Source organism: Medicago truncatula, chromosome 2 (assembly GCF_003473485.1).
Source record: "Medicago truncatula cultivar Jemalong A17 chromosome 2, MtrunA17r5.0-ANR, whole genome shotgun sequence".
In the NCBI taxonomy this organism is placed as follows: Eukaryota; Viridiplantae; Streptophyta; class Magnoliopsida; order Fabales; family Fabaceae; genus Medicago; species Medicago truncatula.
Genome location: NC_053043.1, coordinates 20,065,332 through 20,080,680, shown reverse-complemented (window position 1 = coordinate 20,080,680; position 15,349 = coordinate 20,065,332). Strand labels below are relative to the sequence as shown.

The following is a 15,349-nucleotide window of genomic DNA, read 5'->3' as shown; positions in this document are numbered from 1 at the left end:
AATTTGTAAAATTGAATTTGAAAAATCAATGAATTATAGCTAAAATTTAATTTTGGATATCATTCAATTCTCCTTTTATATTGTTTGTTATTGTTATTTCTTTAAGAAAAAACAGTTAGAATACGCCGAACAAACTTTAATTTTTCATAAAAAGATTGAGGCTTTTCAATTACTACTATCGGAATCTACAATTTATAATTTAAACAAAATTGTGTTTTTTTTTTATTATAAAATATTTTGTTGAGATAGACTCTGGAGAACACATCATGGTCAGGACATGTCATATGACTCAATCAACACTTACAAAGTTACCTAGAGATCCCCTGTAAAGAGATTATCACGCTAGTAATGGGGATTGAATCCACGCCCATAAGATTGAATCAACTCTTTATTAGTTGAGCCAACCTTGATTAGGAATGCTATTATTAGCACTAATTGCAAAAATTGTGAATCAAAAGATGTTACCATATAATGATATCATTTAAATAACATTTCCTTTCATCTAACCCAATAAATGAGACATTTAATAGAATCATTTTAATTTAAATGACCACATTAATTTAAAATGAAAAAAATAAAATATGTTAAATTATTCAAATTGTTGGCACATCGTTTTCAACATCTCACATAAATATTTGTTTTAGACAAAAGTGAAGCCAATATACAAATATCCAACAGTAGAAAAATGGGATTGATGTTGTTAGTGAATTTATTAGTACTACATGCCCACTGAAGCTAACATACTTATTCCTCCAAGAATGAATTCTTATTTCAATAACTTGGGTTAGCACCCACCGGTAAGCCAAAGTACACAAAGAGAATGAAACTCCACTTACAATTAAGAAAGGATGTCGCCAAGGATATGACGTTTTTACGAACATTAACACCAATTCTAACTGCCTAAGGGTCACTTTCATAGCCTATAGATTTTCCACCACCAGTTTGCCAATAATTAGAGTTCCATAAACATATTGTAAAAGTGATACTACTTCATCTTACCTCCCCACCTTGAAGCCTTTAAAGTAACTCATATTTACCGTTTTCTTCATTAAACCACCTAACCCCTCCGCCACTAAAAGTATAAGAAACGGAGCCAAATGATGCTCTTGCTTTAAGCCCCCTGTTAATGTATATTTGTCATTGTTTAAATGTGCAACATGTGAATTTGCAAAACATCATCATTACCATTTTTCATTAGAACTTCTAAACCATCAAAACCATTCTCTTTGATTCACAGTGACTTCAAGCATCCTTGATTTACTTGGCAAGCAGGCATTTGTTCAGCTAATTTGCACTTTTCTGTCTCGTATAAATACTTTAGAAATCAAAATTTTCATAAGTTATCACACCTTATGATTCAAAACAGAGAGAGATAAAGATATGGAGAATCAATTTTTCACCGTTGGAGGTCATTTATAGCTTGATTTCAAGCCTTCGATGCACTTAGTTCTTGGTTCTTCTTCTTTGTACTTGTAACTCATTCATGGGTAACTAACTTTCTCTTTATGTTGGGATTAGATTTAGCTATCTAGGATTTGATGTATTACTATTAATATAGTTGAATACAATTTGTTATTCAATACAATCTTTATCGTATGCAGTTTGATGACGTTATTTGGAGGTCGTACGAAGAGCACAAGGAGATTCAGGGTTTTGAGAAGATTTTCTGGTATTCAGGCTGGGTTATGTGCGGTGTTGTTAGGGTGTATCGTCACTTGCCTAAGAGAGTTAGGCGTCAATACAGATACATCCAGAACGTCCCTAGACATCCGATGGATGTTGTTGAGCTGCGACAAGATCAGATTGTGCAGGCATTCCTTGACTTCCGTACTGACACGATTAAGGAGCTCGATTGGGGTGAGCCAGCAGGATAGAGAAATGGCGGATGGAGGATGGCTATGTAATATGGTACATTAGGGTGTCTCACCCTCTGATTTTGCCACTTCTTCTAGGAGATCTTCCGAGGCCAGCTAATGAGGAGAAGATCATTGCACAGCAGTGGGAGCAATGCGAGGTGAGGCTCGCCTGATACCTATGACGTGGTAATTGGAGTTGTTTCCTATGTTGATGAGCAGTTGGGTCAGGAGGTGATGAGCCATGAGCAATGGTCTGCGGCCATGGGTCATGTTAGGGAGCTGATCACATCGATATTAACCAGGAGGTGAGGCCGGGCGCCGAGGAAACAACATGCCGATCAGAAGCAGGAGCAAAAGTAGTGCTATGTTGTTAGTTTTAGGAGTTGTTGGTTTTAGGCATTGTTAGTTTCATTTTCAATCATTGTTAACTTTGGTTCGTATTTGGTTCACATTATGTATTTTAACTGATGTTGGTACATTTATATTTCATCGTGGTAATTTACTATCGTGGTACATTTTTATTTGAATCAAATGATTATAATTTATTATTGTTGTTGATGTGAAAATATTGGAATAGGTTGTGTTATTTGTTTAAAACACATAACAGGTCAGAAGCAAGTGCTTCTTCCATTTCAGGTCTTCAGGACACATCGGCAGTTAACTACCGAGTAAAAGGGGATCCGACGGCAGTTAACTACCGAGAAAATTGAATCTGTCGATAGTTAACTGCCGAGGGATATTACTGTCTTTGATATGTGTGTTTCAGCCTTCTTATATGTGTGAACAACAATTTTCTTCCTTCTGACTACGTTCCTTTTCAATTGATTGCTCCATGTATATTTCCTCCTCTTGGATCAACAAAAGCCCATCAATTAAGATGAATTCTAAAGTCGTTGCTTTTTGTCACCTCTTGTTTTGCTCTTCTTTGACCGTATGACAAATAATCATGGTAATAAACCACTATTTTTAATCATTTCACTACTTGATTCAATAACTCTAAAACGACAATTTATTTAAATGACTCAAAATTAACTAAACAAAATAGACTAAAAACATTTTCTCAAAAAAAGAGAGACTAAAAACATAATTAAACATAATTAAAATTGACTATAAAAATAGTGTATGACTGAATGTCATCAAATACCATAACAATTTTCAAATGGAAAACACTAACTATCAAAGACAAACCCCTTACAATCAAGCTGACCAGAACCAGCAAAACCCTTAAGTGGATAGAACACATAAGCTGGATGACATGACACCCTTAACTAACTCATCCAATTGTCAGTGAATTATCAAAAGAACACATAGGCCTCAATCAAAAACGTAGAGGTATAATTGTGTTAAGTTACCAAGTAACATGCAAATATCCAAAAAGGCTACTTTTAGTGATAATATGATTAACAGCCCTATGAAGCAATGGAATGCATTGGTTGTTGAGGAGGCTGAGCCAATTACTGATGATGAGTTTGAAGGAAAACCCTTTGTCCCGCCAAAAATATAAACTATGAAGGTTTATTGTGTGTTAGAATAGAAAACCTCTTGGAGAAATAAGAAATAAGGTTTGTTGTGTGTTAGAAGAAAACATATCACCTGGGTATATAGTGTGAAGTATCCAAAACAAAAGTGCTACCATATTCGCATCTCCCCCCAAAAATTGAAACTATGAAGGAACATGAATATGAGGAAGAATAAAAAACAAAAAAGATTAAGGAAGTTGTCAATCAAGAACATGCCAACTTCATTGTGGAAACATTTAACATCAGAATACCAAATAATGTAGAGCGAAGAGATATAGAAAGGGTAACATTATCGATGGACAGAGGTGGTGTGCACAAAGATAAAGCACCGCTTGATCTGAGATCAAGTAGAAACTTCATATCCATTAAGAACGTGAAGGAAAAAGCGGAAATTAAACCGACAAGGAAGAGAATGTAAAATTCAAGCATGGGGTAAATTCTTATAAATTTTACTTTACTTTGCATTCCTTTTTAAGATGACCATGTTGTAATTCATTTATAAATTTGATAAATTAGTATGTTCCTTTTTACATTTTCTAAAAAATTTGAAGGTTATAAATCTCTAAACTTTATGATTCCCCATTTGGCCAAAAATATATTTTGATAAATAATTTTATAATTGAGACTCTTGGTAGGACTTATTCTTTGAGAAAAATGCTCAAATTCTTGAGGACATGCAACGTAAAGTCGTAAAGGATCCTAAATTTCTAATTTGTAATTTTGGATGATGACCCCTTGATTGTTAAACCTTTCCAATTCATATACATACAATTGAATCATTGTTCTTTTGTCTTTATGTAATGCTTGTCGTAAAATTCTTCCTATCTATGTTCATTGCTTGAGGACAAGCGAAGGGTCTTCACTACTAAAAAAACAAAAATTAGTGAGGGAAATTTTGTGAGGGAAAACGTGAAATCCCTCTCTAATTCCGTCACTAAATTTTGCGACCATGAAATTTGTGAGGAATTTCATTTTTTCCGTCACTAATTTCCCTCGCTAATTTTGCTTTTTCTAGTAGTGCTTGCATGGGGTTTGATAACTCAATATATTACTATGCTTTAAGCTATGTTTTATTTAAGCACTTTAAATAGAAAGGTTTTATGAAAAATTGTGTATTTAATACATTGAAAATTGTAATAGTTGACTTTTTAAAAGAATAATTACTATATTTAGGATCCTTAAAGAGTGCCCTAGAGGCACTCGTTAACAAGACCCTAAGTTTATTTATATTTTACTACATTTTCACTTTGTCTTGAATAAATAGGTATTGCAAGAGAAATATGAAGACTTAATGCAAAAAGATGGTAAACCCTTGAAATATTGAAGTCTTGTTAACCAAGATTAAAGATATGATGATGGAAGACCTTTTAAATTCAAGAATAGTGTGAAATAATGGCAAATCACTTCGAATGCATGGATTCAAAATCCAAAATCGTCACCAATCACTCAAAGAAGGCAAGATATTAAGGCCATAAAAACAGTGGCTGGTATGGATAATTTCGATGAGCAATTTCTCTATTCACTTATATAAATTATAATGAAGCAAGTGAGAGATATAGTTCCTTGTTCAGCATTTAACTTCGCATATATAAACACACACAAACTGGCTTTATTGCCTTCGTTTGCAACACTCTACATATACCAACATTATTTAGTAATTTTTTGAACCTAATTGATCCTTACCTTACGAAATCAATCTACAAAGTGAAGAATACAACTCTTTATACACTATTTTCAAGCCTTATCACTTTTCAACGTGAGACATCTACATACCAAAACAGCTATAATGAATTGATTTGGAAAATATGTATACAAACACCCTATCTTTACTCCATACTTGTTTATGTATCAGAGCTGTCTTCATCATCATCAATTTGATAATTGAAAGGAAGAGGTACTGACTTGAATGCCCTATAGTTTCCAACATTGTTCAAATGCTCATTCTCCAACCTGTTCAAGTCAAAACATCAAGTTCTAATATTTAATCTTATCCAAGTAGCAATCATTTTTCCCACCAAGGTTGTCAAAATCGGGGCTTTACTTCAGGTTGAAAGGGAATAGCAAAATCGAGACTCGTAAAATCGCAATCAAAATCGAAGAATTTTACTCAAGGACTTTTGTAGAATCGATATAGGAAATTGTAAAATCGCAACCAAAATCGATGGATTTTACCAAAAAAAATAAAATAAATAATAAATAAATACATGTGATAAATGGTATACAGTCATAAATGAATTAGTTCATAAGAAAACGTAAAATCGCAATTAAAATCGATGAATTTTGCCTATTTTGGGATTCTACTATGGATTTAAGTCCTTGAAGATGAAGAAAACCGCAAAACCTTGGATTTTAGGTTTTAAGTCGGGATTTTGACAACAATGTTTGCCACTAACTGATGTAACTAAATATAACAAACTGTAACAGAATACTACAGCAGTTTGATATTGCTAGAATTGGAATTTTAGTTTTCAAGAAAACTGATAAAATTAACACAAACAATTGATCAAGAATATATTCATAAGCGGATTACCAGAAACCTATTTTAATTCAGAAGCTACTATGAGCTAGCAACTAATCCAAACTGACATAAATGTAATCATATCACTGAATTGGTACAAAATTTATTGAAGAAGTTCCACAAAAGTTACCTGAAAAAGTTCCAAATGCCACGGCGAAGTATCTCCAAGCAAGCTACAACAGCAGTCAAAGCTGATGTATGAAGGAATGGAGCTTCCTTAATGCCTAAAACTGATTGCATCCATGCAAGCCTAAGTATAACATTCAACACCTAAAAAACCTTTCATTATTAATCAGTAAACACAGCACAAAAGGATCCAAGTTCAAATCTTAGTGCAGAAGAAAATACTAAAAATTAATAATATTAATTATTAACATCTTTTGTTTTTTTGTTTTCGGTCAATGACCAGAAAAAAAAAATTATATATTGCAAAGACTAAAAAAATTTACAGATGCTTAAAATTTTTTTTGCAGAGAGTAAAAGATATTTAAACCAACAATAAATAAACAAAACACAACTCAAACAGATCAACACAAATGAAGAGTACATAGTCATATTTGCAACAAAATAACCTACCATAGCAAGAAAATATACACTTTTGTATGGCACAGAGAGTTTATCTCTTAACCATGGATTTTTTGAGTTTCTTCTAAGCAAACCCCAATCAATGACAATATCCCAATAGGTATTAACAACTGTTGCAATGCCTGAAGAACTTGCAGCCAGAATTTTCCAAACTATTAATCCTTTAGTGTTTGAAACGTTAAACTCAGTAGTAGTCTTGTTTGCTGCGACGTCTGAGTAAAACTGATCAATTGTTCTCATTGAAAGTGCAACCATTGTTGAGATGTATTTTAGTCCATTGAGTCCATGCATTTTATTTCTCTCTTCAAGTAATAATCTTCGAAGACACTTCAAATAATAAACTTCATGTTAGATTCAATATTTTTAATAGGAAATGGTTTAAAATGGATGAATTATATCATACACATTTGTTAGAGAAGAAACCCTGGTTCAAAAGTAAATAGATAACACACAACTTTTTATGTAGCATGTGTGAGTTACAAGTATCACATTGCTTAGTAAAATGGAATTTGAACACTTTATAAGTGAGGGAATCAATAGACTCAATGTTAGGGCTATCCTTGCGAATCCAAAAGAGCCGGTTAATCCAACCCTGTTGAAAGAAATGGAGCTGGTCCAACATCTGTTAATTCAAGGTGCAACCGGGACGTACCTTTTACACCTTATTTATCTAAGAGAAAATTCAAAAGGCAGCTTATCAAGCTCGCTCTAAGGGTCCTCCACCATCCTAAACCTCGGTTTGTGTTGGAGGACTTCTCTCGAGATCAAAATGGACTTTTACGGTGATTGTTTTTCTTTTTTGCTATTTCTTTTACTTTTTGAGGGTTTTGGTTTGGCCCTTCCTCTTATATATATATATATATATATATATATATATATATATATATATATTTTTATTTTTTTTAATAATATATATTGAGTAGGCGGTAGAGGAGGGAAATTTCATTTAGATGTCAACCTAGTTAGGATGTATAGTTGATTCTCCTTGATATGCCTAACCTCTATCTCTAGGTTTATCGAAAGAAAGAAAAAATAGACTCAATGTCTTAAGAGTTTGGGTTAAAGTGTGGTGTCTCTCTCACTTTAAAGCGTGGTGAAATAACTTAAATTAGAAAATTAAAGGCAGATGCATACCTGAAGAAAACGGATCCAGAATGGAATAATAGCTACAATTATATAAAATATTTTATAGTTGTCCTCTTGAGTGAACTTGTTTGATCTCTTCTTGAAGTCCCCGTAAAAATAGTAGTAAACATAGAATTGCAAACTTCTAAATGTTTGAACCTGCACACAAAAGTAAAGTTTAGTTTTGGCTTAAAAGAATATCTACATCAGATTGATCTCGTAATTTCTATTGCTAGAGAATTAAAATATGTTAATCAAAACAAAGAGTGCTTTTCAATTATTTTTTTGCATGATTTTGAATTGCTATATAGGTGAAATATGTATAAGCGTATGCAAGTCTTAAACAAAAGTTATGTAAATTAAGACTCAAATAATTATGCTATTATAGATTATTGTTTTAAAACTGGACCGGAGATCGAACCAAGGAGACCTCTAAATCATGGTTCAATTGATTCAATCGTTTCAACTGATTGAACCAACTTAATTTAACCGTCTTGTTGAACTAGTTCAATCAAATTACATTGTAACCCAAATCAGACCTACCAGCAAATTGGCCAGTACCCTATTCAACGGCCGGTTGGTTTGGTATTGTTTTTAAAATTTTCTATACTTATGAGTCAAAGAAGTAAACAATATTAGGATGGCAAATGTTAACTTGTGCCCTCAAGGGCACATGCTAAGGAACTCATTATAGAAATATACGTATCAAAAGTTGTGCATTCAACTTCTTAAAAGTTGACATATTATGTTTTTCAATGCAAAGTTGCTCTTTTTAGGTTGCTTAACATGTGCCCTAAGGGAACAAGTTAGTATGACCTTGTTAAGATTTATCATAATATATAATTTTAAACCTGGCTGGTAAGCTGGTCTGCCAAGAAATTATCTGGAAAGATGACCTGAACCAGAAACAATCAAGATTAGTATCTTCAATGATGTTTTGTGCATTAATTTGAAATATTTCACTTTGTTTACCTTGTAGAGAGGAGAACAAATAGCACGAAATGCACATTTAATAAGGAAGAAGCGGCTCGATTTATATACGATGTTGAAGGGACAAATTGTTATAACAACCACAACCTGTAATACAAGTCATTACCATACAAGATGAGAAAAGTATATTCATTGAGAAAATACACAATAAGATGATTAAAATTTGAGATAGATATGATCTTGTAACTTACCATGACAAGGCCTAAAGGCACTGATTCTGTGATTGCTTTGAAACTTTTTGTTCTTTCATCGATCTGCATGTTTAAGTTTGAGAGAACAGCGGCCAATGAAAGTACTGCAAGGCCAGTGCTAAGAAGAAATACTTCTCTATAACCTAATTCTGTTCCTTCCTTGAATCCAAATATAAATGGATAGTTGATTTTAAAACGCCGCCAGAAGTATGTATTTGCAGAGTACATGATCATATGCAAGACGATGTATCCGAAGAGGCTGCAATAAACTTAAGTTCATCAATCATGTTTCTTGTCATCTTTGTGTTAAAAGCAGTCTAAAAACTAATGGATTTCCAACCTACCTATATAGTGGAAATATAGTTTTCATATATCTATCAGTTTCTTCTTTATTTTTTCCAATATCTCTTACATGTATGAGTATAAGTAGTGCTACAAAGAGAGCAATTGAGCAGCCAGTTAATAGTCCTGAAAAATAATCAAATGTTAGTGGTGAGGCATGGTTTGTTATTTCTAGGCCTTAAACTGAGACAGATTGAATTAATTTAATTTCAGTTAGTCTCAACGAATTTAGAACGACATGCATATTTAAAAATATTAACCGATGTTTGCCATAGTATAAATGGACCTTATAATTTGCTCGTGGTTTTAAATTTCATTCTGCAACCGACTGCGATAATGCGGATTTCAAAGTCTCCACAATGACATCACAACAATAACTTTGGCCACATTTTACTCCAATATAAACGTTTGCAGTGTAATGAAATTACAACCGCAAATAAAAACCATGGCAGATTATTGAAAAAATTAACAAATTCTTCATGCCCTTACCTAATAAGAATGTTTTCCGATGGCGTTCCCTCTTTGCGGTCGGTCGCAAAATATTCATTCCTTTTCTATGATTCCCATTTGCAAAGTGCTTAATGAAGGCATGTTCGACCCTTTCCAAGAGCCTATTAACCTTTTAAAATACATGATGGAATATGCAGCATTTTAGATTTGGAACAAATCTATTGAATAATTAGTGCAAAAAAGGTAAGAGAGTTGCAACCAAAAAGGTAACCTCATCTGAGCTGCCAACATAGGAACTGTCCACCATCTTTAAGTAATCTTTTGATGCATTCCTTGAAGTGACCTGTAAAGGTTTATTAGTTAGATAAAACCAACTTAGAAAATTGCAAGCAAATAAATTATCATTCAAATCATAAAGGATACCTTATCATACTTCTTCATGATTTTTGAGAATGCCAATAAGTTTAAGAAGCTGCATACCAACCATAAAGATCGTTCATGTACAAGGTAATCAACTATTAAGTTGTTGTTTGGATAAACTACTTAATTATGCGATTATAACATAATTGTTTAGTCTAATTGAATTTTCTTATTTTGAGTTTAATAATTAGCATAAACACCTGTGATACTATTGAAGAGAGTTTACGGAAACAATTTATAGCATGTCCAAGAGTTGTATTAGTTCTTTTCATAAGCTCTTTTTAACTTATTCCATAAGTTCTCTAAATAGTTTATGAAAACACTTTATAGCTTATATGAAAGTAATTAGACTTTATTTTATCTACTATTATAAAAGAAGCTAAGCTTATATGTAAACACCTAACTCAAATAAATCAATTCATACAATTTCTAAGTTCAAAAATGAAGGAAGAAGCTATGTCACCTGTATCTTTTTAGAAGCCTTAGCTTATGATAAAACTCTTTCAAGGCTGCGCTAAGCTGCTCATCTGCTTTCCTAAGCTCTTTCTTGTTAAATTCTATGTCAGGTTTTGAATTTAAGAGAAGCCCTTTTATGGTTGATACAGGAGTTTCTGGTGTGATCACATTGATCTTCACATGATCAAGAATCTCTAAAGGAGCTGGTCTAAAACCCTCTATGGAATTTGTGTTAGAATTAGTTTGTGCCACACGATTTCCATCTTCATCACTCAAATGACTTTGGCTCATCTCAACTTCATGAATCACATCCATGTGTAGATTTGAGTGACCTTCAAAAATAATTATAGACATCTTAGAGTATTAATGCAAACATCAGACAGGACACTAACACTCCGACATCGGTTATAATTTGAGAAGCATATCTACATCAACTGGTATCGCATATATACACCTCTCAAACATCAGACACAATCTTAATTGTTGGTACAAAAATCACAATTGGTGTGAGTAGAATTCGGTCCAACCATTTGTGCAAATCGCAATTGGCATCCAAATAACATCATGAATTGCTTAGAATTTTTATGATGCATGCATGCTCATTTCATAGATTAGAAAGCAAGGAACATAACAATTGACTTACCATGTTTGGCATCATTCACATGATCTAAAATGGAAGTTGAAGAAGAGTTTTCATTGCTATCAAGATTTCTAACCACGACCTTATCCACCTTTATTCTAAGAGCAATAAGAAAATTAATTTGCTTGCTTAACTCCTCAGCTTCCTCAACAACTTCCTTCATCATCTTCTTATAAAATCCATTAACCTTGTTAAACTCAACATCAAGTTTCCTGAAAAAGATAAGATCTCTCTCTGCTCCATCTTCATAAGGGTTTAAAAACATGGTTTGATACAACACTTTTGAATCTTCACTTCCTTCCGAACGAACAAGTATTACTTCGTCCTCATTCGTACTTGAACTTCCTCTTTGTTTACCATTAAGACCACTAAAAGCTCTATAGAGAGTTAGCCTTCTCTTTAATGATCCTTTTGGTGTTGATGCCACTGGTGCTTTTGATTCATTTTGCTCTTTAAACTTTAACATGTCTTTTAAAATAGACTTGAGAGAGTTGTAATTCATGTATACTTCTTGCCATTCTGGTACAATTTGTGACACAAATTCTTTCCCAAACTTCATCTTTTTTTTTTTTAAGTGAGAAACTTACACAATGCTAACAGAAATAGATAGATTTCAATTTTCAATGAAGTTTAATTAGATATGTATTTATGAGAAGCAATTAGAATATATAGATTGATTTGAAACATCGGAGAGTGCAACTCTATTGTTTTATTGTAAAAAGGCTAATTGGTACATATGTATATATAGGCTTAGAAGATAAAAAAGAAAAGAAAAAAAAAAACTTAAAATAAATCTAATAGGAGTGCAACTTGATTTCAAGGACTTATTTTAGTATAATTTTTTTTTACGGTAATCTGAGTATGTCTTTTTTGACTATTTTAGTATGTCTTGAAAATGTAACTGTCAATTTGATCAATTTGGTATTTACACATTTTCTAACTTCCTATTGTGTCTTGAAAGTGTCAACTACTTTGTTTGTTTGCTCTGTAGTTGTCCTAGTTACCACATCCTCCAACTTCTCCAGCTAATACAATTATTTCGCATTTAAAATTTTGAAAAGGCTATATATAGGTGTAACTGTCAAAAGAATATGCATGCGCTATGGCCTACAATAAAGGCATATACACCCTCCGGTCATTAATATAAGCAAAAATTTGACTTTTAGATTCATCCATTAAATGACGTATGTAGTCTTTATTATAGATTACATACGTCATTTAATGAATCAATTTAAAAATCAAACTTTTGCTCATATTAGTGATGGGAGGGTGTATGTGTTTTATACATATATGATAGAAATAGGGGAGTAGACTTTGGACTCATCTATCCATTCGTACCTTTGGTAAAAAAAATTATATTCTTTTTTATGTTGCCATTATCTACAACTCAAGCTCAAGTGGAGTACATTGCCTTTGTTGAAGGGCATCGAGGAAGCAATATGATTGAGAGGGGTTGATTTCTGAGTTATATTAATTACAGAAATGTTAAAAACACACCATAACAGTCATTTTAGCAATTACTCTCCTTTTGTATTAAACTCGTGTGGACTTGACCATTTTATATGAGATTCATTTTTGCAGTGTTATATTCACGTCAATTTCACTTAATATAAGAATAGGTATTATAGAGATAGAGAGTGACTATGCATATAACACCTCGCCATTATTAATGAGTAAACCGCCAAATTCATCCATTGGAATTATATATAAAGTAACTTTTAAAGCGACATATAATTTGAGACAAATATTTTTTTCAAAACAAATTTTAATTTAGGACGAGGAAGTATATATTTTAAAACATTCGTAATTGGGATTTTTCCCCTTCTTATAAGTAAGAGCAACTCAAGAAGAAGATGTTTATAATTTGGAGGGGAATGTGGATGTGGACTATGAGAGCAATGTAAATGTTATGAAAATTTTATCGGGTTTTGTGTTTATATTATTTGTCACGACTATTAATTGGAAGATAAATCAACAATCTATGGTGGCATTATCTACCACTTAAGTGAAGTACATTACCCTCATTGAAGGGTATCATGTCAGCAATATGATTTAAGGGATTGATTTGTGAGTTATATTAATTAGAGAAATGTTATAAACACACTCTTTCTCTCGATCTTTTTGGCGGTCATCTTCTATTGGGTTAAACTCCTTTAGAACTTACCACTTTATATGAGATTCCACTACAAAAAAATATCAATATAACTACCGGAACATTGCTACGACTATATGTTCAAGTTAATTTGTAGTTGATTCGTTGCGTTTTTACCGCTAACAATTCATTTGTTCCTTTTTATAACATTTGTTTAGTTTTGATTTTTTTATTCAAAAAAGAATTCTTTCAATAATTTTATTCAAAATAAAAAAAGACATTTTTTAATACCAAAAAATTTTCTTTTATAAAACTAAACAAATAGTAAAAAGTTTCCATTGCTATTTTTTCCCCTAACACTCTCTTTTCTTGCAATCTCTCTCCACGGTTGTTGTTCATCGTACCACCGTTGTGGCTCACCGCACCATCGTTGCGGCTCATGGATTATCAATTTTTTCAGATCTAGACATTGATAGAGGGCATCTACTGAGGATAGCTCTCGATCGCTCTCTCAATCTACATTATATCGTCAACAACCTCTCTCAGAAACATGATAGGTAAGCTACAAAATTAAAAAAATTAGTTACTATTTAGCTAGAAATATTTTGCGTAGCTAATTTGCGACCCAATCAGAACAAATTAGCGGTCATCTTCTTTTGTAGTCAATTCAGAACAAATTCTTCGCTATATGGTGTTTTTTAGGGATTAGCTACGATTAGCTAGATAATTTGTCGTAGCAAATCACTGATTTTCTTGAGGTGTTCATTGATAGTGTGATATCCACAAATTTCACTTAATAAGAGAGTGGGCACGTGTTATATAGAATATTTATGTCTGTTTAAATCTCAGTCCATAGATATATAGTAAATTTCTCTAAGCTATAGATGAAAAATATTATTATTGTCACATACCAAGAGTTTTGAATATTAATTTTTTATTGGGATATAAATGAGGTCAATAAGAGGAGAAAAAAAAGAGGTTGTGTGAGAGTTAACTTAAAATCAGAATTCTGGAGAATCATGCCACGATGGAGAAGCATCGCACCACGATTGTTGAAGCAAGATTCTGAGGAAGCTACTGGAATTTTCATGCCACGATGAAGCCGCATCGTGCCACGATGGATGCGTTGAAGATACTTTTAAAACGTATTTTCAGTAAAGATTAATTGTTTCAGTTTTTTAAGGGTTTACTTTCCACTATAAATATAAGCCTTGTATCAGATGATAAAGTGTGTAGAAAAACAGGGTATAGAAACCAACATACAAACTAAGGTTTATAGAGAATTTCTCTTTGCAACAACTCTAGGGTTGGGATTGTTTTGATTCACCTTGAACAAAACACTATTAGGATTGAGTCTCTTGGTCACGGGAAGAGGCTGGGACTTGGGTAGAATTAGGTTTGAAGACTGATTCTTGTAACTCAATATCTCTTTGTAAAGAAACTCATATCATTATAGTAGATCGGAGAGCTGCTCTCTCCACCAGACTAGGTCATCATTAGACCGAACTGGGTAAACAAATTCTTGTGTTCTTCTTCTTCTTCTTCCTTTTATCTCTTGCTGTTTACTTTTGTTTTGGATTATTTGCTATCCGCTTGATTTGATTACTTGGTATTAATTTGCTCCACGCATCAAGTTTTTTTATTGGTGTGGTTTTCTCAACGAATTCACAACAATTGGCGCCCACCGTGGGGCAAAGGTCAAATCAATAACCAGGTATCATGGGTTCGAAGTGGGATATTGAAAAGTTTACCGGTAGTAACGACTTCGGGTTGTGGAAGGTAAAGATGAGGGCAATTCTAATTCAACAAAAGTGTGTTGAAGCATTGAAGGGAGAAGCACAGATGTCTGCACATCTGACACCTGCTGAGAAGACGGAGATGAATGATAAAGCGGTCAGCGCTATCATTCTGTGTCTTGGGGATAAGGTGTTGAGAGAAGTATCAAGGGAGACTACTGTTGTGTCTATGTGGAATAAACTTGATTCATTATACATGACCAAGTCTTTGGCACATAGACAATGTCTGAAACAACAACTCTACTTTTACCGAATGGTGGAGTCAAAACCTATAATGGAGCAACTGACGGAGTTCAATAAGATTATTGATGATTTGGCGAACATAGATGTTAATCTGGAAGACGAGCATAAAGCCTTACACCTACTGT

General features: G+C 33.0%; 1 protein-coding gene across 2 annotated transcripts; it reads right to left on the bottom strand.

The window, feature by feature from the left end:
* Positions 1-4,864: 4,864 nt before the first annotated feature.
* On the bottom strand, positions 4,865-11,797 carry LOC25486604 (phosphate transporter PHO1 homolog 9). 2 transcript variants are annotated; one of them, XM_013608221.3, is made up of 13 exons: positions 11,097-11,797; positions 10,461-10,785; positions 10,001-10,049; positions 9,849-9,920; positions 9,617-9,746; positions 9,130-9,253; positions 8,786-9,044; positions 8,577-8,681; positions 8,456-8,500; positions 7,614-7,763; positions 6,471-6,806; positions 6,025-6,164; positions 4,865-5,326 (listed from the first exon to the last, which is right to left on the bottom strand). In XM_013608221.3, the coding sequence occupies exons 1-13, from the start codon at positions 11,650-11,652 to the stop codon at positions 5,218-5,220; spliced, it is 2,400 nt and encodes a 799-aa protein (XP_013463675.1). In that variant the 5' UTR covers positions 11,653-11,797; the 3' UTR covers positions 4,865-5,217. The 2 variants fall into 2 exon arrangements, with proteins under 2 accessions (XP_013463675.1, XP_024631376.1); XM_024775608.1 differs by lacking the exon at positions 4,865-5,326 and having other exon boundaries at positions 6,033-6,173.
* Between the last annotated feature and the right edge of the window lie 3,552 nt (positions 11,798-15,349).